A 21,866-nucleotide genomic window follows, 5' to 3' on the forward strand; every position below is an offset into this window, starting at 1 on the left:
CTTTAGGGGACAGGAAGTAAAGTCGTCCAGCTCGAGACTAGTGAGAGCCAAGGTGAGAGATGAGATTGGGAAGGTCAGTTGGGGTCAAATGGCAGCATGTTCTGATTGTTCGACTAACTAGTTGAGACTATCCTGTTGGTAATAGGAAGCCAGAGATTTCAGTGGGGATAATTTCATGAAGAGAGAAATTTCTTGAGATTTCATGAAGAGGAAAATTTATCTGATGACCGTGTGTGAGACAGACTAGAGAGGAAACTGGGGGCTGGGAAACCAGTTAGGAGACAGCTGTTGTAATAGTCCAGGCAGGAGACATCTAGGCTGGAAGAAGAAGGGGCAGATGCCAGTTTATAAAGGGGACAAGCAACTGGACTTACTGACTGGCTACAGAAAGAAAGGGAAGAGGCAAGGATGGCTGTTATCCTAGTTTTAAATAAATGAAAGGATAGATATATTTCCATGTTTGTTTGCCCTTATTTTCAAACTTAGTTTTCTTTGTGATTCATGAGTATTTCTGGAGATATCATAAATCCACATTACGTCGAGATCATGAAATGCTTCTGCTGCTCTCGGATGATAACACATAAATAAAGCACTGTTTGTTCCATCACGCTCTGTGGAAAATAATATTGTGTTCTTGATTGCAACTGATTGTGTTAAAACTCACTAGAGACTCTTTTGGTGTAAAGCAAGGGGAAGGAAAATCCCTGCCATAACCGTGGAGTGCTCTCAGTGGGTTTTTCTAGTAATCTTGATCATTGTGTATGTAGAGACCTCTTGTCCTCCAGCCCATTAACCCTAAGAATTCTAATTGCTTTCTCTCTTGGTGGTTCTTGCACATTGTTCCTCAGCTTCTCTTTGACACAGTTTTGTCTCCCTGCAGCTCCCTGAATAGGGTTTTGTGTAAAAGTGGGGTTGTAAGGTCAGAGGTAAATCACTCCTTTATTCTTGCCATTTTACTTTGCTTTCTTTGCTGCCACTGCTCCAGACATAGCTCATTTTTCACTCATGAGATTGTTACTGCAGGGGCAAATCATTACTACTCTCAAAAGAATCCTCTCCCTGCCTTAAGGTGACCCTTTACACTCCCTCATCTCTCGCTCTGCTGTTGCTGGGTTCTTCACTAAAGTGCTGTTTTCCCTTTTTCATCTGATTCCCCGAGGCATTATGGCCCTACCAGTCCCATGGGAAAGTTTTCCATTTTCCTATATAATTGTCATAGTGCATTATCATACCACCATGGTTTGATAAATGAATCCAGAATTGAAGCTCCCTAGAAAGAAGTCATACTTTCCAAAAAAATAGAATTTTATTGCAAAAATTTTGTGGGCCAAGCAACCAGGATTAGAGGATAGGAGGACACGCAGGAAAAAAGATAATCCTCCTGGTGTGGGATGCTGCTAGTTGACATCTTTTCAACAGGATAACTTCATCCCTACCCATATGTGGATGGGAGACCTTGGGAATCTCAGTCCACCTCAGGAATCTCAGTCCGCAGTTGATAGCACATCTGATGTGTGCAGAGGGAGTGGAGAAAGGGGGAAAAAATTATATGGAAACAATTTATGGCTGAATATGAAGAAGTGTTAGAGCAAGGGTACTTCCATTTTTAACTATAAAGGAGGGTAGGTCGGGGGTAAATGAATTAGTACATTCCATGACAACTTTAGGTAAATTGTTTAATGTAGAGAATACAAAACTAAACTGCAGTGAATTGGTTGTTATGAAAAGACTAAAAGACTAATTGTAAAGAAGTCATTTCAGTCAGTACCATTGATTAAATGATTTGTGTGTTCTGTGACTAGCTGAGAAAGTTACTGATGGTATGGGCACACTTCTATTTAAGTTCTTAAGGGGATGACTCCCAGACCAATGGCCTGGATCGGCCAGAAGCAGCTCCATCATCACCTTGAAAATTTGCCTTGAAGTCAGCAAAAGGGAAGTCTTGATGAAACACTTTGAGGCTCAGCAGGAGAAGAGACGTGGACCTCGTGGTCTTAAGTTCGCAAAGCAAATGCAAAAAGGCTGTTGGAGAGGGACAGATAGCTTACCCTTGAAAGAGGTTGCTATAGTTGTCCAGTAAAACATTTTTGATCTTCAAGGGAGCTATAGTGTTTGTTCAGCCAGTAGAGTAAAGCATTAAGAATCTTGCTGATAGTTAAGATGTTTAACTTTTAAAATAGGTGACATGAAGTTTTGTTGATTTCCTTGTCAATATCAAGTTCTTAAGTCTTTTTCTATTTTCTGAAGTAGCTTGGATAAGGCAAGGATTCTGCGATGGCTTGATAAACTTTTTCTGTAAAAACCATCTAACCTGGTTTTCATTTTTATTGGTTTATTTGGCTTTGTACTTGTTAAATCATTTTGCATGATTTGTTTGTGATGTTCTCATGATTTTTTAAAATACTACTGATTTTATTTATACCATTTTTCTAAATTCTAATGGAATTTCTCATGATGTACTCTGAATATAAATTAAATAAGCAGGGTGACAATACACAGCCTTGATGAACTCCTTTCCCGATTTGTAGCCAGTCTGTTGTTCCATGTCCGGTTCTAACTGTTGCTTCTTGACCTGCATACAGATTTCTCAGGAGGCAGGTCAAGTGGTCTGGTATTCCCTTCTCTTTCAGAATTTTCCAGAGTTTGTTGTGATCCACACAGTCAAAGGCTTTGGCATAGTCAGTAAAGCAGAAGTAGATGTTTTTCTGGAACTCTCTTGCTTTTTCAGTGATCCAACGGATACTGGCAACTTGATCTCTGGTTCCTCTGCCTTTTCTAAATCCAGCTTGAAGATCTGGAAGTTCACAATTCACATACTGTTGAAGCCTGGCTTGGAGAATTTTGAGCATTATTTTGCTAGTGTGTTAGATGAGTGCAATTGTGCAGTAGTTTGAGCATCCTTTGGCATTGCCTTTCTTTGGGATTGGAATGAAAACTGACCTTTTCCAGTCCTGTGGCCACTGCTGAGTTTTCCAAATTTGCTGGCATATTGAGTGCAGCACAAGCTGGAATCAAGATTGCCGGGAGAAATATCAATAACCTCAGATATGCAGGTGATACCGCACTTATGGCAGAAAGTAAAGAAGAACTAAAGAGCCTCTTGATGAAAGTGAAAGAGGAGAGTGAAAAAGTTGGCTTAAAACTCAACATTCAGAAAATTAAGATTATGGCATCTGGTCCCATCACTTCATGGCAAGTAGATGGGGAAACAATAGAACAGTGGCAGACTTTATTTTGGGCTCCAAAATCACTGCAGATGGTGACTGCAGCCATAAAATTGAAAGATGCTTGCTCTTTGGAAGATAAGTTATGACCAGCCTAGACAGCGTATTAAAAAGCAGAGACATTACTTTGTCAACAAAGGTCCATCAAGTCAAGGCTATGGTTTTTCCAGTGGTCATGTATGGATGTGAGAGTTGGACTATAAAGAAAGCTGAGTGCCAAAGAATTGATGCTTTTGAACTGTGGTGTTGGAAAAGACTCTGAGAGGCCCTTGGACAGCAAGGAGATCCAACCAGTCCATCCTAAAGGAAATCAGTCCTGAATATTCATTGGAAGGATTGATGCTGAAGCTGAAATTGAAACTCCAGTACTTTGGCCACCTGATGTGAAGAACTGACTCATTTTAAAAGACCCTGATGCTGGGAAAGATTGAAGGCGGGAAGAGAAGGGGACAACAGAGGATGAGATGGTTGGATGGCATCACTGACTCAATGGACATGCGTCTGAGTCAACTCCGGGAGTTGGTAATGGACTGGGAGGCCTGGCGTGCTGCAGTCCACGGGGTCACCAAGAGTCAGACATGACTGAGTGACTGAACTGAATGGAATTCAGCTAGATATTTGTTTCATTATTTTTTTTTCAAAGAGCCAACTTTTGATTTTGTTGATCATTTGTTTCTTTCTTAACATTTTTTCTTTCTTAGAATTATTTGGTGTTCTTCTATCAAATTAAGTTGAATATTTTAACTCATTTCCCATCTTTCATAATTATAACCAATCCATGTAAAAATTATAAAATTTTCTCTAAATACTGCTTTTTGTCTCTAAATGCTATATCTTGCAGATAGTGATATATAATACTTTCTTTAAATTCTAAACATTTTGTACTTTCTAATATGAATTTCTGCCCCCTCATTGGTTTCTTTACTTTAAGAGTGCATTTCAAGTTTGTAGGCATATGTTTTTTTAACTCTACTTACTATTGATTTTTTATTTAGTTGCAAAGAATATAGTCTACAGACTTTTAGATTTACTTACTAAAAACACAACTCCTAATTATATTTGTTCTTAGTAATTAAGTTACTGACATGCTTCCTCTGTTTCTCTTGTCATCATTGAATATTTCTTATATCCCTTTTCTTCTCTTTGAAAGTCCTATTATTTTTGCAAGAGGAGACCCTTGAATAGTTCTTTTAAGTAAGGGCCAGTGGTAAAGTTTCCTGTTTTTTGTACATGTTAAAATTTTTGATATTGCATTTATTCCTAAGTGTTAAGTTTAGTTGATGATAAAATTAATTTTCACTTAACACTTTATAGGTAGTGTTTTATTGTCTTCTGTCATCTTTTGCTACTTATGAAATATCTGCTGTTCTCTGTCATTCTTTTATAGGTTTTAGGATTACCTTTATGTACTGTGGTTTCACATAATATGTCTAGGTGTTGGTTTACCATTATTTAGAATACTCAGTACACAAAATACACTTTTGATCATAGAATTTAGATCTTTGTTTAGTTTTGGAAAATGCTCAGTTATTGTCTCTTCAAATATAGTGTCCTCCCATATTCTGCATGTGTTTACTCTGAAATGTCTATGGAATGTGTACTTGAATCTTACCTCTCATTCTTCCCTCTGTGTGTTTATTATTCTTTTTATTTTTTAATCTGAATTCATTTGAATTTCTCACTATTATCTCCCAGTTCATCAGTTCTTTCTTTGTGTGAAACTAGTTTTTGTCACATGTTGAGGTTTTTTGGTTTGTTGTTTTTAATGTCTTTTGCAGTTTCAGATTTTCTACTTGGTTTTTATTCGTGTGTCCCTATTCTTACTTCATTTCTAACTTTTATTTATTCATTCGTTTATTTGGCTGTGTTGGGTCTCAGTTGCACCGTGCAGTCTTTCACTGCAGCACACGGGCTCTCGGTAGCGGCCTGTGTGCTCAGTACTTGCAGCGCGTGGGCTTATTTGCTCCGAGGCATGTGGGATCTTAGTACCCCAGCCAGGATCTAACTCATGGCCCTTGCATTGCAAGGTGGATTCTAAACCACTGGGCCACCAGGGAAGTCCCAGTTTCTACCTGTTTTGTTTGCCATTCCCTGTTAGGGAAATTTGGGGTGGTTTCGGGTTGTTTGGCCCTCTAATTTTGTTTATTAACATGAATGTTTCAGGACTGATAGAAAGTTCACATTAGCATTTTATACATTTAGGTGTGGCTTATTTAGCTATGGCTATTCATTATTGGGTTTTTTTGTTTGTTTGTTTATTTGACCTTCAATAGAGTAAAAGCTTTTAGAACATTACAAGAAGCCCTCAAGTGCAACTATGAACATTGGCAGATCTGGGAAAACTACATTCTCACTAGCACTGATGTTGGAGAATTTTCTGAAGCCATTAAAGCTTATCATCGGCTCTTGGACTTACGAGACAAATACAAAGATACTCAGGTAGGGTATTCATATTTTGTTATTTCAGTTTGTGTTTACTATTAATACTTGATTATAGAATACAAATTGTTCCCTTGACTCTACACAGGAAAATTTTGTTAAACTCAAGTAATATATAAAAGAGTACTTTTCTTGTATAGTTGAATATGCTTAGTTACGTATTAATCCTGACATTCCAATGTCAAATATGTTTATGTAATCATAGACTAAATATCACTGTGACTCAGTAATATGTGGTTTACATGTATATAGTCGGCTTGCAGAAACTTATGCTTATGTTAATCTATTACTTTGGTTATCTCAGTGTAATAGCTGGAATAAATCCCATACTCATTTATTCACTCATTAAACAGTCATCTATATAACTTTCAGATTGTTTGAACAATATAGAAATGAAGACTAACGTTTTCCTTGTACTGTTTAATAAGATGGTCTTCATCTTAGGATGAAGTCAGAACTGGTTGACTCTTAACAGTACAAAAATTACTATATCCTTTCAGAAACTGTGGGAGTCCTGAAGGCCCTGGGTTTTACATCCAATAGGATTAAATATAAAAGACCTTTTGTGGGATTAATTTGTGAAGAGACTGTATAAAGATAGGGTGTACAGGAGCTTACAGGTTACAAAGTTAGGGGGCTCGAAAATGTAACATTATATTTGCAATTATCAGCATATGCTATTAATGAATTTGGAATTATGTAAAAACAGAAATAAGAAATCAGTTCAGTTCAGTTCGGTCGCTCAGTCGTGTCTGACTCTTCGCGACCCCATGAATCGCAGCACACCAGGCCTCCCTGTCCATCACCAACTCTCGGAGTTCACTGAGACTCACGTCCATCGAGTCAGTGATGCCATCCAGCCATCTCATCCTCTGTCGTCCCCTTCTCCTCCTGCCCCCAATCCCTCCCAGCATCAGAGTCTTTTCCAGTGAGTCAACTCTTCGCATGAGGGGGCCAAAGTACTGGCGTTTCAGCTTTAGCATCATTCCTTCCAAAGAAATCCCAGGGCTGATCTCCTTCAGAATGGACTCGTTGGATCTCTTTGCAGTCCAAGGGACTCTCAAGAGTCTTCTCCAACACCACAGTTCAAAAGCATCAATTCTTCGGCACTCAGCCTTCTTCACAGTCCAACTCTCACATCCATACATGACCACTGGAAAAACCATAGCCTTGACTAGACGACCTTTGTTGGCAAAGTAATGTCTCTGCTTTTGAATATGCTATCTAGGTTGGTCATAACTTTCCTTCCAAGGCGTAAGCGTCTTTTAATTTCATGGCTGCAGTCACCATCTGCAGTGATTTTGGAGCCCAAAAAAATAAAGTCTGACACTGTTTCCACTGTTTCCCCATATATGATAATATCTCACCACTCTCATGACTTACTATATATATATATATACACACTCCAACTATTCCAAAATTTACCTTGTGTCTGGTCCTTGTTTTTTTTAGCTGCAGCCCTCCATCTATATGCATGCTTTTGCAAATTCAGCTATATAATCAGCTAAATTGTTGTAAAGCTCAGGTTCTGGGCAGTTCACTTAAAGATCTGCGACTTTGTGAAAGTCACTCAGTTGTGTCCAACTCATTGCAACCCCATGGACTATACAGTCCATGGAATTGTCCAGGCCAGAATACTGGAGTGGGTAGCCTTTCCCTTCTCCAGGGGATGTTCCCAACCCAGGGGTTGAACTCAGGTCTCCCTCATTACAGGTGGATTCTTTACCAGCTGAGCCACATGGGAAGCCAGTTTTGTGACTTTTTAAGTAGAACCATATACCTACTTACAGGAGCTATGTTGACCCCTTCAATTACTTGTCTTTTCCTTGTTTTATTTTATTTTGGCCTTTTTAAGTATTATATATTGACCATCCAGTATAGAAAGAAGGGACTTGAGCTTTGAGTGAAGATCACTTAAAACATGTTTGGAAGCATAGCAGAATTTTTCATCCTAGAGAGGATAGGAACCCTCACTGGTCTCTTTGCATGCCCCTTCCCCCATCATCTTGCACTTGTCCTGTTCACTGTTGTGATGGCTCTTCTTCTGCACTCAGCCCCTAGGCTCTGAGCAGGTCTCGGTATGTTGCCAAACCACTGAGGCTGGAACAGAGATTCCAAAGTGCCTGTTTCTTGTTTACCTCAATTGTAATTTTTTTAAAGGCCCTTATTTACTGAGGAAGCTTCATGAAGGCGGTTCTAAAATCTCATGCTTGCTTAGTTGCTTCGGTCATGTCTGACTCTTTGTGACCCTATGTGCTGTAGCCTGCCAGGCTCCTCTGTCCATGGGATTTCCCAGGCAAGAAAGAATACTGGAGTGGGTTGCCATTTCCTTCTCCATCTGAAATCTCAGTGAAGGAAAATGAAAAGAAAGTGAAGTCGCTCAATTGTGTCCAACTCTTTGCGACCCCGTGGACTGTAGCCCTCCAGGCTTCTCCATCCATGGAATTCTCCAGGCAAGAATACTGGAGTGGGTCGCCATTTCCTTCTCCAGGGGAATCTTCCCGACCCAGGGATCGAACCCAGGTCTCCTGCATTGCAGGCAGACACTTTACCATCTGAGCCACCAGGGAAGCCTCAGAGAAAAGGTAAATAAGCTGCATTGCTGGTATATTCCATTTTACACCTGAAGTAAATTCTTTTTTTTCCTTTCCTTTCACAAAGCTTGTTCAGAATGCACAAAGATACATTTTGAGCAGTTTTCAGAAAAGGAAAAAAAAGTAAAAGAACAAAACCTTCTCCCAGCATAAATTGAGGTGCTTTCATTTAATTTTTATTTTAAGTAGATTTTCCAAATGTATTTTAGTGATCATGTTCAGTTTTTTTACTCCTTCTAGCAAATCTAATTATAAGAATTTTCACCCATAGTAAAATTGTATTCTGATTCCCATTGAAAATTTTCTAATCCTGTACCTGTTTTAGCAGATTATTTAACTTATATGATTTCTAATTTAAGTGAAAATTTAGTAGTTTCCTACCTAAAGAAAATTATTAGGATTTAGTTTAAATTCATGGCCAGCTAATATTTTAGTTTCTTTTTTTCCTATAATTCTTCTGTTCTTCAAATTCATAATATGAACCAAACCTCCTTTTGATGAGTTTGAAATTGGTTTTTATAAAAGTTCAGTAGTTTTAGAAACAGTTAAGGGTGGCATGCAGATTCGTTAGACTTCCTTCTCACAGCACTGCTGACATACACAGGAGCAGTGAGAATCGTTCCTGTTAGAAAAAAATACTGCTTGTAAACAAAGCACTTAGAGAAGCATACGGTGGCGTAATAATGCCAGATGTTATGGCTCTTTGCTTAATTTTTATATTTGGATTTGGGGAAATAATACTGAGAACATAAGGGCTAGATAACCAGTGACATGTTCAGGTCAAAGGATCATCTCTAGCAATTTATAATAGAGAACTTTTGGGTATTTAGATGGAGAAATAGCTGCAGTGAGATAATTTGCTAGTTTATATAAGGCCCTGTGAATAGCCCTCTCCAGAAGTGTCACAGAATGCTGATGGCAATGTTTGGTCTCTGGCAGGTGTGGTTAAACTCGCTCCATAGTGGTTAAGTCATCATTGAAGGAAGGTTCTCAAGGCTAGTGTGGGCTTAGTCATATTTAGCTTTGTGACATGCTTGTGTCTGTCATCATGCTTTCTCACCACTCGTCAGCATGGACAGAGACAATTGACAGATTGTCTGGAATATTTTTATCTTGACTAAAATAATTTTACTCAATTTGACTATGCAAGTTTGGCAACAGGTGTCTTTAAAAAAAACTCTGATATTCTTATGTTTGACACTACCTGACCTCATTCTATTTTAACTTGCTTTAAAATTCTCTTTTTACTTTATAGATATGATTACTTTCATTTAAATTTTTTTCTATTGTGTGTGTGTAAATTCATACTCATTTTAATACAGACACAGGATAAATCAGCTATAAATTGTTTTTCTCACTATTTGTAATAAGAGAATGTGTGGGTAGTTACACTAGCTTTATCATTTCCTGCCTTTTCTGTCTGTCCTAATTTTGACTAATGCGTAGATTAGTATAGCTCAAGAATGCTTTTCTGTAATAGTAGATATTTATATAAATGTCTGGATTATACATACTTTTATTAATCTATCATAAAACTTAGTTTTGTGTTTTTGTGTAATTAGTCCCTGTTCCATTTTCCAGTTTTCTACTGTTAATTTACTACTATTAATAGTGCCATGAATATCCTTATAGATAAACCCATATGTATATGCTTCTTTCCTCAGGATGAGTTCTAATGTTATTTTGTTCATTTTTTTCTTTTTCTGCTCTTCCCTGTTCCCCTCATATCCCCTCCCCTTTCTCCTCTTCGATAACTTACAGTCATTTTGGGAAAAAAATATAAGTATTGTGCTATTGCATCCCATTTGCTGTTTATAAATGGAAGAAGAAGGGAAAATGATGAACACATATCAAGTGCTTACTAAGTTCTTGACACTATCACGGTTTATCTTTTACAGTTCAGTTCAGTTCAGTCGCTCAGTTGTGTCCGACTCTTTGCGACCCCATGAACCACAGCACGCCAGGCCTCCCTGTCCATCACCAACTCCCGGAGTTCACTCAGACTCACGTCCATCGAGTCAGTGATGCCATCCAGCCATCTCATCCTCTGTCATCCCCTTCTCCTCCTGCCCCCAGTCCCTCCCAGCATCAGAGTCTTTTCCAATGAGTCAACTCTTCGCATGGGGTGGCCAAAGTACTGGCGTTTCAGCTTTAGCATCATTCCTTCCAAAGAAATCCCAGGGCTGATCTCCTTCAGAATGGACTGGTTGGATCTCCTTCCAGTCCAAGGGACTCTCAAGAGTCTTCTCCAGCACCACAGTTCAAAAGCATCAATTCTTCGGCACTCAGCCTTCACAGTCCAACTCTCACATCCATACATGACCACAGGAAAAACCATAGCCTTGACTAGACGAACCTTTGTTGGCAAAGTAATGTCTCTGCTTTTGAATAGGCTATCTAGGTTGGTCATAACTTTCCTTCCAAGGAGTAAGCGTCTTTTAATTTCATGGCTGCAGTCACCATCTGTAGTGATTTTGGAGCCCAAAAAAATCAAGTCTGACACTGTTTCCACTGTTTCCCCATATATGATAATATCTCACTACTCTCATGACTTACTATATATATATATACACTCCAACTATTCCAAAATTTATCTTGGAAAAATAGATGCCATGATCTTCGTTTTCTGAATGTTGAGTTTTAAGCCAACTTTTTCACTCTCCTCTTTTACTTTCATCAAGAGGCTCTTTAGTTCTTCTTCACTTTCTGCCATAAGGGTGGTGTTATCTGCATATCTGAGGTTATTGATATTTCTCCCGGCAATCTTGATTCCAGCTTGTGCTTCATCCAGCCCAGCATTTCTCATGATGTACTCTGCATAGAAGTTAAATAAGCAGGGTGATAATATACAGCCTTGATGTACTCCTTTTCCTATTTGGAACCAGTCTGTTGTTCCATGTCCAGTTCTAACTATTGCTTCCTGACCTGCATACAGGTTTCTCAAAAGGCAGATCAGGTGGTCTGATATTCCCATCTCTTTCAGAATTTTCCACAGTTTATTGTGATCCACACAATCAAAGGCTTTGGCATAGTCTAAGGAGAAATAGATGTTTTTTCTGGAACTCTCTTGCTTTTTCAATGATCCAGTGGATATTGGCAATTTGATCTCTGGTTCCTCTGCCTTTTCTAAAACCAGCTTGAACATCTGGAAGTTCACGTTTCACTTATTGCTGAAGCGTGGCTTGGAGAATTTTGACCATTACTTTACTAGCGTGTGACATGAGTGCAATTGTGTGGTAGTTTGAGCATTCTTTGGTATTACCTTTCTTTGGGATTGGAATGAAAACTGACCTTTTCCAGTCCTGTGGCCACTGCTGAGTTTTCCAAATTTGCTGGCATATTGAGTGCAGCACTTTCACAGCATCAATCTTTTAGTATTTGAAATACCTCAACTGGAATTCCATCACCTTCACTTGCTTTGTTCGTAGTGATGCTTCCTAAGGCCCACTTGACTTCACATTCCAGGATGTCTGGCTCTAGGTGAGTGTGAGTGATCACACCTTCCTGATTATCTGGGTCGTGAAGATCTTTTTTGTACAGTTCTTCTGTGTATTCTTGCTATCTCTTCTTAATATCTTCTGCTTCTGTTAGGTCCCTACCATTTCTGTCCTTTATCAAGCCCATCTTTGCATGAAATGTTCCCTTGGTTTCTCTAATTTTCTTGAAGAGATCTCTAGTCTTTCCCATTCTATTGTTTTCCCATTCTATTGAGAGATCTGACAGAATGTGGTCCACTGGAGAAGGGAATGGCAAACTACTACAGTATTCTTGCCTCGAGAACCCCATGAAGAGTATGAAAAGGCAAAAAGATAGGACATTGAAAGATGAACTCCCCAGGTCAGTAGGTGCCCAATATGCTACTGGAGATCAGTGGAGAAATAACTCCAGAAAGAATGAAGGGATGGAGCCAAAGCAAAAACAACACCCAGTTTTGGATGGGACTGGTGATAGAAGCAAGGTTCAGTGCTGTAAAGAGCAGTACTGCATAGGAACCTGGAATGTCAGGTCCATGAATCTAGCAAATTGGAAGTGGTCAAACAGGAGATGGCAAGAGTCAACATCGACATTCTAGGAATCAGCAAACTAAGATGGACTGAAATGGGTGAATTTAACTCAGATGACCGTTATGTCTACTACTGTGGGCAGGAATCCCTTAGAAGAAATGGAGTAGCCATCATAGTCAACAGGCGTCCGACATGCAGTACTTGGATGCGATCTCAAAAACGACAGAATGATCTCTGTTCGTTTTCAAGGCCAACCATTCAGTATCACGGTAATCCAAGTCTGTGCCCTGACCAGTAACGCTGAAGAAGCTGAAGTTGAACGGTTCTTTGAGGACCTACAAGAGCTTCTAGAACTAACACCCAAAAAAGATGTCTCTTCATTATAGGGGACTGGAATGCAAAAGCAGGAAGTCAAGAAACACCTGAAGTAACAGGCAAATTTGACCTTGCAGTAAAAATGAAGCAGGGCAAAGTCTAACAGAGTTTTGCCAAGAAAACGCACTGGTCGTAGCAAACACCCTCTTCCAGCAACACAAGAGAAGACACTACACATGGACATCACCAGATGGTCAACACTGAAATCAGACTGATTATATCTTTTGCAGCCAAAGATGGAGAAGCTCTATACGGTCAGCAAAAACAAGACCGGGAGTGGACTGTGGCTCAGATCATGAACTCCTTATTGCCAAATTCAGACTTAAATTGAAGAAAGTAGGGAAAACCACTAGACCATTCAGGTATGACCTAAATCAAATTCCTTATGACTATACAGTGGAAGTGAGAAATAGATTTAAGGGCCTAGATCTGATAGAGTGCCTGATGAACTATGGACGGAGGTTCGTGACATTATACAGGAAACAGGGAGCAAGACCATCCCCAAGAAAAATTGAAAAAAGCAAAATGGCTTTCTGAGGAGGCCTTATAAATAGCTGTGAAAAAAAGAGAAGTGAAAAGCAAAGGCGAAAAGGAAAGATATAAGCATCTGAATGTAGAGTTCCAAAGAATAGCAAGGAGAGATAAGAAAGCCTTCCTCACCGATCAATGCAAAGAAGTAGAGGAAAACAATAGAATGGGAAAGACTAGAGATCTTTTACAGGGCATACAGTATTTGAGGTGGGTACCGAAGAGTCCTCATTTACAGTGTATGAATACGAGACCCAGAGAGAATGTGTAACTTGGCCGGTTATATAGCTAGTTGGGACCAAAGATAGGAATCACATTTAGGCGTGTCTTTTTGAGTGAATCAAGCCTTGAAGTTTGTCAAAATATTTATATTAAACAGCATATTTCCCCCATCATGTTACTGTGCATTTGAATTATATCTGACAAAGGTGTTTTTTTTTTTTTTTTCCCCAAATTGGGGTATAATTTACATATAAGAAAATGCAATTTTGTCTTAAATGTAATTTTGATATGTTTTGACATTGTGTATTCTTATAGAACCACTTCCCAAAACAGGTGTGGAACATTTCATCACCACAGAAAGTTCTATTATTCCCCTTCCCAGTCAACTGAACCACCACCCTTTCCCTTCTACCAGGCAACTGCTTTCTGATTTCCGTCCCCACAGTTCAATTTTGCTTTCTCTTGATTGTTGTATAAACAGAATCATACAATATGTATTCTTTCTTATGGATGTTGTTCTTTGTGTGGATTTCTCTTTGGGGAAGGAGGGAGGTGGTGTTGATGGGTGTTGGGAAAGATTGCCAACTCGATTGAAGTCCTAGAGCAAGTGGTGGCAGGGCTTACCTGAGGGAGAAGAGTGGAGGGAGTGGATGTATTCCATATGGATTCTATCTCTGTGAGGTAGATATTATCTCTGTTTTACTGCTGAAGTATCTGTGGCTCGCCAGAGAAACTAATAAAGCTGATCTTTCACAGCTCACAACTAGTCAAGCCAAGATGTGAAGTCTGAAGTTTGGCCTGTTTAACCTAAAGCTTGTGCATGCCATTTCCTTATGCAAAGAATTTTTTTCTTCGTTTGCTGAGTGAAAAAGACAATGTTAAGCTGCCTACCTTTCTGTGATAACTGAGGTGTGAGGAAGCCAAGGGTCAGGGTTATCAGGCCAGGAAGCAGAGCAAGTTCTTTAGAGAGCTCCAAGTGGAACGGGGACGTGGCCAAGCCAGGAGGCGGAAATGGCTTCATTCCTGGCCTCCAGCCCTCCTGGAAGTGTTTGTAACTGGACCCGAGGCAATCCTGTTCCTTCCTGCTGTGAAGACGTCCAGAATTCAAAGGGCCAACGCCTTGTGCTTTTGGCCAAAGTTTTAGGGAGACTTGGCCAAGGACCTCAAGGTTAGTGTTGGGGAAGAGAATAGTTAAGCTTTCCTCTTTGTGGAGATTAGGATTGTTGCTCCTCCAGGTGAGAAAACTTCACCCTCCTTAGGGGCTGGTGGTGGTTCCCCACAGTCACCCACTGCTTGCTGCATTCCGTGGTACATGATGTGAGAAATAGGTTTAGGACAGAGAGTGCAACAGCAGTGCCACATCACTGAAATGACTGGAGGTGGGGTTAGGGATTTAGAAGTCACAACATAGAGTTGGGGGCACGGCATTGGTTTAGTTAGGAAGTGAGGGACTGCAGGGCTATTTATACTGGTTAAAGTGAAATCCCTCTAAACATTCAGGCTCAAAAAATATACTTAGATTATTTTATGATACACCAAATTAATTCCAAATGGGCTAAATATATGCTAAATATTTTTTCATCTCCTAGAAAAACTAGCAATACAAGTGAATACCTACCAAATTTCCTGAACTTTGAAGCAAGAAAAGAAAACTTGAAGGAATTTTTATGACTTCATGAAAAAAATATGTGACAAAATATTTGTAACAAGTAGGAAAGATAAAAAGCTAATAATATCCTTATTATATAAAGAGTTAACATATGCTACAGGAATGAAATGAAACAGGAGAGAGGGTTCAGAAACACTCAAGTAAGTATAAGAATTTAGTTCATGATAAGGATGGCATTTTAAATCTTTGGGATATAAATATTCAATATGCATTGAAATAGTTGGCCAAGCATTTGGGACTCAGAATGAAAGCTCTGCTTCACTCCTTAAACCAAAATAAATTCAAGTAGTTGGTTAAAATATTTAAATTGAAATGCCTTGAGAAGCAGGATGATGTTGTAGGTAAGAGCATAGACTCTGGGGTTAGACAGCCTGGGCTTCCAGGCTGCCTCCACCAGCCACCAGCTGTATGACCTGAGCAAGTTACAAACCACTTGGTTCTTCACTTTCATGAAATAGGGATGATGTTAGTACCTCATGGGACTGCTGTGAGGATTAAGTAAGTAGCTGTATGAAAAGGGCAGAGAATATCACCTGGCACATACAAGTGCTGTTTAAGTATAGCTGCCATCATCATCCTTATCATCATTACTGTATGGAAGATGTAAACCATAAAAACACTTGATGGAAAATATTTTTATAAACTTGGGGGTAGAGAAAATGTTCTTTATCATGACACACAAGCCATACCCCATTAAGGCAAATATAGAGAGATTTGAATTGAAAACTTCTACATATGAGGCAAGGAGAAGGGGGCAACAGAGAATGAGATGATTGGATGGCATCACCGAATCAATGGACGTGAGTGTGAGCAAACTCTGGGAGATAGCGAAGGCGGGGAAGCCTGGTGTGCTGCAGTCCATAGATCACAAAGAATTGGACATGACTTACTGACTGGACAGAAACAATGAGAAGGCTGGATGTCACCATACTGAGTGGAGACAGGCTGAGACATGACAACTGTTCATTTAGTGCTTCCTGAACTGAAATGGGAAGAGGATTAGTAGAAGCCAGGTAAGTGTCCAGGAGGCGTGTTTGTCTGAGTGTTCTCAACGTTGCCTTGGTCTTTCTAGGTAAGACTGCTGGATTCGTTACCTGGGGCAGCTATGTCCAATTGCTACAAACTTAGTTTCTTCAAACGATAGAAATCTATTCTCTTTAGTTCTAGAGCTAGATGATTGAAATCAAGGTGTTGGCTGAGCCATGCTCCCTCTAAAGGCTCCAGGGAAGAACCTTCCTTGCCTCTTCCAGCTTCTGGGGGTTCCTGGCCTTCCTTGGCTTGTGGCAGCATGATTCTAACCTCTGTTTCCCTCTTCACCTGCTTCATCTCCTTCCCTGTGTCTCTGTGTGTCAACTCCTTTTCTTATCAGAACACTAGTCACTGGATTTAGGGCCCACTCTAATCTAGGATGACTTAATCCTAACTAGTTGTTATTAACTATTTCCAAATGAGCTCACATTCCGAGGTTCTGTTACGACCTGAATTTGGGGCAAGTATTCAACCCCCCACAACTTTCTCATTCCTTTTCAGAGGGAGAGCAGTGGCTTTGAGAACAGTGGGGCTGGTAAAGGTAAAGGGATGTGTCCAGCACACACCTCACTGGGAGCTTTGGTGGAAGGAGAGGCAGCACGCACAGAGGCACCCTCTAGAGAAGGCCAGAGACGCCTCAGCTAATCTCATGAAGGCCTCACCTAACACAGCACTAGGGATGCGAACATCGGAAAGTGACGGAAGGGATAAAAAGGAGGAGGGAGTTGATAGAAAACTTAAGAAAGCTCTTCAGAGGAATGCACTTATTGAGTCATATGCTGTACTGAGAGATAAGACTGAAACCCCAGGCCATCTTGGGCGAATTAGAATTTCTAAGAAGGATCTATTATTAGGCTTCAGAAGATTGTGAGATTACCCGAAATATCATGGGGAAAAAATTGTGTATGTGGCTATGTAACTACCTCTTCTGGGTAGAGGATTCAAAACTCTCAGTCAGATCCATAAGGGTGTCCAGAACCCCTCGAAAAAACCACAGACTAAATAAAGAGTGATCCTTGGGGTAGAGTGTTAAGATTAGTTTTCAGTTTTCAGATAACAAGGCAAGTGGACCTTCTCTTATGATCACTATGGGTTAAATTGTACCTGTATGCTGCTGCTAAGTCACTTCAGTCATGTCGTGACCCCATAGACGGCTACCCACCAGGCTCCCCCGTCCCTGGGATTCTCCAGGCAGAACACTGGAGTGGGTTGCCATTTCCTTCTCCAGTGCATGAAGGTGAAAAGTGAAAGTTAAGTCGCCCAGTCGTGTCAGACCCTCAGCGACCCCATGAACTGCAGCCCTCCAGGCTCTTCCGTCCATGGGATTTTCCAGGCAGGAGTACTGGAGTGGGGTGCCATCGCCTTCTCCGGTGTTATATTACAAATGCATTTATCATTGCACTTGTTTTTGAAAGTTCTCAGTGTTTCCAAGCTGTGTACAAATAATTTATGCGCCCTCCCCCACCCCTAATCCGCACCCCACGTCTCTGCTGTTCTGCTGTTTTTCAGGACTGACCCCTTGGGAGAAGCATCTTGCTGCAGTCTCCGCGTCCCTTCCCTCAGCCCTCCGGTGTCTCAGCCTGTCTGTGGCACTTAGCTCAGTTGATCCCTCTTCCTTCCGACACTTTCTTTAGCTGGCTTCCAGAATGTCACCGCTCTTACGCCACCAGCTGCAGCTTGCTCATCCCCTTTGCAGAATTGTTCTCGCCTTTCCTTCCCTGTGAACAACCCCAGGCTCAGTCCTCATACTCTTTTCCTTCCCCATTTATACTGCTGCCCAGGGGATCTTCCTTGGTTTTTCCCTCTCATCTTCCTGAGGGTATGTATTATGAAAACAAGTTTTCCTCCCTATGCCCCTTTACTTCTTTTTCACATAGGCTGTTTAGTGTGTTTATTTCATTTTGGCTGCACTTTTTAGATGTCTAATTTTGTCCCTATTGGCTCATCCTCCCTTGGGGATATTGGCTCTTCGACTGGTAATGTGTACTTGGTGGGAGGGCCTAAAACAAGCCCAGGACCAAACTGTGCCTCTCCTGGTAAGGGGAACTTCTCTCCTAGAAATACTTTGCCACTGCCCCCTCTCAACAGACCACCACCGCCACCACCACCCGAGTGGCCTGGCTCCTCAGGAAACCTTTCTGATCTCTGCTTTCTTCCAGTGCCCATCTTCCTGAGTTGCCATCCAGCCTCAACAGGTTGGGGGCTGACCTTCTACACCTGCCTGGTCCCTGGCTTGCACTGGGCTGGCGCTGTTGTATTTTGGTCTCTCCATATTGGTGGCAAGTGGCACATAGAGTAGTGTGTGGAAGGAAAAGAAAGCATAACCAAAACGCTTTTCCCAGGCTCCCAGGCCATCTGTGAGCCTTGGCATCTCGTACTTTTTCACCCTGGATTGCACTTCTCCACCAACCAGGACCCAGCCAATCTCTCTCTCTCCAGGATTTCCCGTATGTTTGCTGTTACTTTTTCAGATTCATCAACTTTCTCTTTTTTCCCAGCAGTGTACAGAATTGGGGTTTAGAAAAAGAGGCTAGCAACGTGTTCGTGCATCAGCTTGTAGTCTGTGTAATCTCCATATGAAGATGAATAGTAAAACTGTTTTCACATTGGAAAATGAGTTCCATACAAATTAAGAAGTAATTTAAATATCTTAAAAAGTAAATATATTTACTCAACAAACATTTGGAAAGAGATTTAAATTCATATAATAAAAGTAAAACTAGAATAATAGCTGCATATATCTTTAGTGGAACAAAATATCATACACACAAACCCAGTATTGGTGATATGCAATGAAATGACACATTTTCATATACTACTAATGGACATCTAAATTTGATTTAGTCCTTTTTGAAAGTATCCAGCTTATCTGTAGTCTTAAATTGTTTACTCCCTTCACTCTATCGTTCTGTTCCTGGAATTCTAACCTAGAGAAACCAGTATGAGAAAAACCTTTAGGCACAGAGGTATGCAGTGAAATGTTATTTGTAGTAATAATGACAGTGGCAGCACAGAGAAACAGCCTAACTGCAGGTATTTTTTGTTGTTGTGAGTGTGCAGTCGTGTTTGACAATTTGCGACTCCATGGACTATAGCCCAGCAGGCTCCTCTGCCCATGGAATTTTCCAGGCAAGCATATTGGAGTGGGTTGCCATTTCCTACTTCAGGAGATCTTCCCAGCCCAGAGATTGAATCCATGTCTCTTGCATCTCCTGCATTGGCAGATGGATTCTTTACGATTCGTGCCTCCCAATGGGAGGCTTTGAATCTATTAAAATGATCTATCTAAAGAATATATGAAAACGTGAAAAAATTCTATGACATAACGTTAAGTGAAAAAGAAAGATAAAACAGTTTATATAGTATTAGTATTAAAAATTTTATGCATAGCAAAGAAACTAGAGAGAAATTAATGACAACATTAGTAGTGCTTGTGTTTGGGAATTTTATTTTCTCTTTTTATTTTTTATTAGCTCCAATGTCTTGGAGAAATTTTTAAGTTAAAAAGATACAAAAACCTGTCTGGTTTTGGTTGATTCAAGGTTTGGCAAAGAAAGGATAATGAAATGATCAAAGTTATTGGCATGCATATTTCATAAAAGAGCAAATCTTTCCAATGTAAAAGAACCTATTAGAAAGGAAGGAACAGCAGACGAGTAAGGAACTCTCCTTTATAACTTAATACAGCAGGTGCTTGAGAGCAAGAGCTGGGACGCAAGCTGCAGGTTCAAATCCAACTCTGCCTTCCCTTAGCTGTGTGACCTTGGACAAGTTACCTGAGTTCTTTGTGCTCCAGTTTCTTTATGTGCAGAATACAAATAACAAGCGCACCTACCCCCTAGAGTTGTTAGGAGGATTGTGTTCATAGAGCTCCTGGCTCACAGGAAGGGTCATATATATATGAATATATACATATAAGAGAAGACAACAGTGATAGTAGATAATATATATATTTCATAAAAGGACAAATCTTTACAATGTAAAGGAAATATATATATATATATATATATATATATATATATATGAACATTGTCTACTGTCATTGTTGTCTTCTCTTTATTCTCATCGAAGCTCATGATTCCAAAAATCTCTGGTGTTTAAAACCCAGCTGCATGACTCACTTGCTCTGGGCCCTTGAGAAGTTCACTTTGCCTTTCAGTTTCTGTGTGAAGTGGGGATAATAAAGTCCCTGCTTCCTAGGGTAACAGAACCAAATGAAATCAAGTTGGTCACATGCTTAGCATGGGCTCAGCCCACAGTGAGTGCTCAGAGCAGAGGTGTTGGGAGGTATGGAGGGCTGGTAAAGAGGTGGTAGTTTGTTTTCCTTTAGGTCTGTTTTAAACCCTCAGGAAGTATGGGGACACGTAATGAGTGGGCAGCGATGAGGGCCTTGCTGTCCCCTTTTGACAGAGTGAGGACGTTGAGGGTCAGTGATAATCATGACAGTTTATAGGTTTATACTGCTTTACAGCTTTCAGAGCTCTCTACATGTATGTTGACTCCCTGATAAAACAGTTCACCTGCCCTGGTTAACAGAAGACCTGCACTCATTACAGCTGTTTACAGACTTCTAGCCATTCCCCCATGTTCGTGCTGGACTTCAGCGACTGGCAGTGTCTGTCTTCCTCTCCACTCTGGATCTAGCTGTTCCTGAACCTGGTTTTAGGCAGATGCACTTCCATTGCTTTGCACTTCCCCTTGTTTGCCCTCATCTTACTCCGTATGTGCGACCCATCTATGTGCCCGTGTCTTGGATCCTGTTTCCCTGAGAATTACTCTAAATTCTTACACCGTTCTACCCTTCAGCCTGTTACTACATACTTAGTAATGTATAATTTTAACTGTAACTGATGGGTTCAGTAATCAAATTTTTACCCAGTTTACAATAGATAAAAACATTTTATCTGTTTAAAAAGATTTTCTTTTCTCTTTTGATGCAAAGGACTGTAATGCAAGTAAACTTTATGGCCTGCCCAGGAGAAAACCATAATATTTGGTGATTCATTTTATCAGAGAAATCCGAGGCAAGATCTTTTGCTTTTTTGAGTTAAAAATACCTATTTTCTAAAGAAGGGTTAAATATATGTTACTATTTTTGTAGTCAATCTGGATAACTAGAGGGTGATAATTTTCTCACTTAACAGTTAAAGAGAGGAAAATGGTGATATTAACCAGTAAATTATAACATCAATTGTGTTTTTTAAAAAAAGTTTATCGCACTTTTTAAGATTATGTAGTAGCTCCATTTGTTAATGTATTTTAATAACTCACTTTTTTCCTTCAGTTTATGGGACTTCCTTAATTGGAGGAAATACCTTTTTAATTAACGTTTATTCAAATACAGTGAAAATGTAGAAAAGTATACAGATCATAAGTAAACGCGAGTTTTCACAAAGGGAACATGCCTGTGTGCCCCGCCCAGAGAGAGAGTTCGGCGACGCTGCATCGCGAACCCACGCGGCCCCCTTGGAAAGGGATGCTTTTGTGTGCTGTCATTCTCTGTTTCCTGTTTGCCAGTTTTTGAATATATGTATTCTTTTTCTCTCTTTTTAAATAAAATGTTTGTATTTTAAAAATAACACAGTTTTTACAAGTTAAGTCGTAGTGTAAGACTTAACGACCAAGTACAGCAATTTCCTGCTCCACTGCTCCCCCTTCTCAAGATACTTCTTGCCAAAGGGGAGAAACCCTTTAGAATTCTTTTGCCATTCACACATTTCCATATTTCATAATAATGATAACTATATATGGCTATTTTTATTAACCCAATTTTAGGTATTAT

General features: G+C 40.0%; 1 protein-coding gene across 3 annotated transcripts in view; it reads left to right on the forward strand.

Annotated features, from left to right (window-relative positions):
* The window catches only part of TTC27 (tetratricopeptide repeat domain 27), a 185,080-nt gene that overhangs the window by 149,948 nt on the left and 13,266 nt on the right, over positions 1–21,866 (forward strand). For all 3 annotated transcript variants that reach the window (XM_027554978.1, XM_027554979.1, XM_027554977.1), the window contains exon 16: positions 5,498–5,663. In XM_027554978.1, the coding sequence (XP_027410779.1) occupies positions 5,498–5,663 (166 nt within the window). The remainder of the gene's footprint in view (positions 1–5,497; positions 5,664–21,866) is intronic.

The sequence above is a fragment of the Bos indicus x Bos taurus genome, chromosome 11 (genome assembly GCF_003369695.1).
Source record: "Bos indicus x Bos taurus breed Angus x Brahman F1 hybrid chromosome 11, Bos_hybrid_MaternalHap_v2.0, whole genome shotgun sequence".
Classification (NCBI taxonomy): Eukaryota; Metazoa; Chordata; class Mammalia; order Artiodactyla; family Bovidae; genus Bos; species Bos indicus x Bos taurus.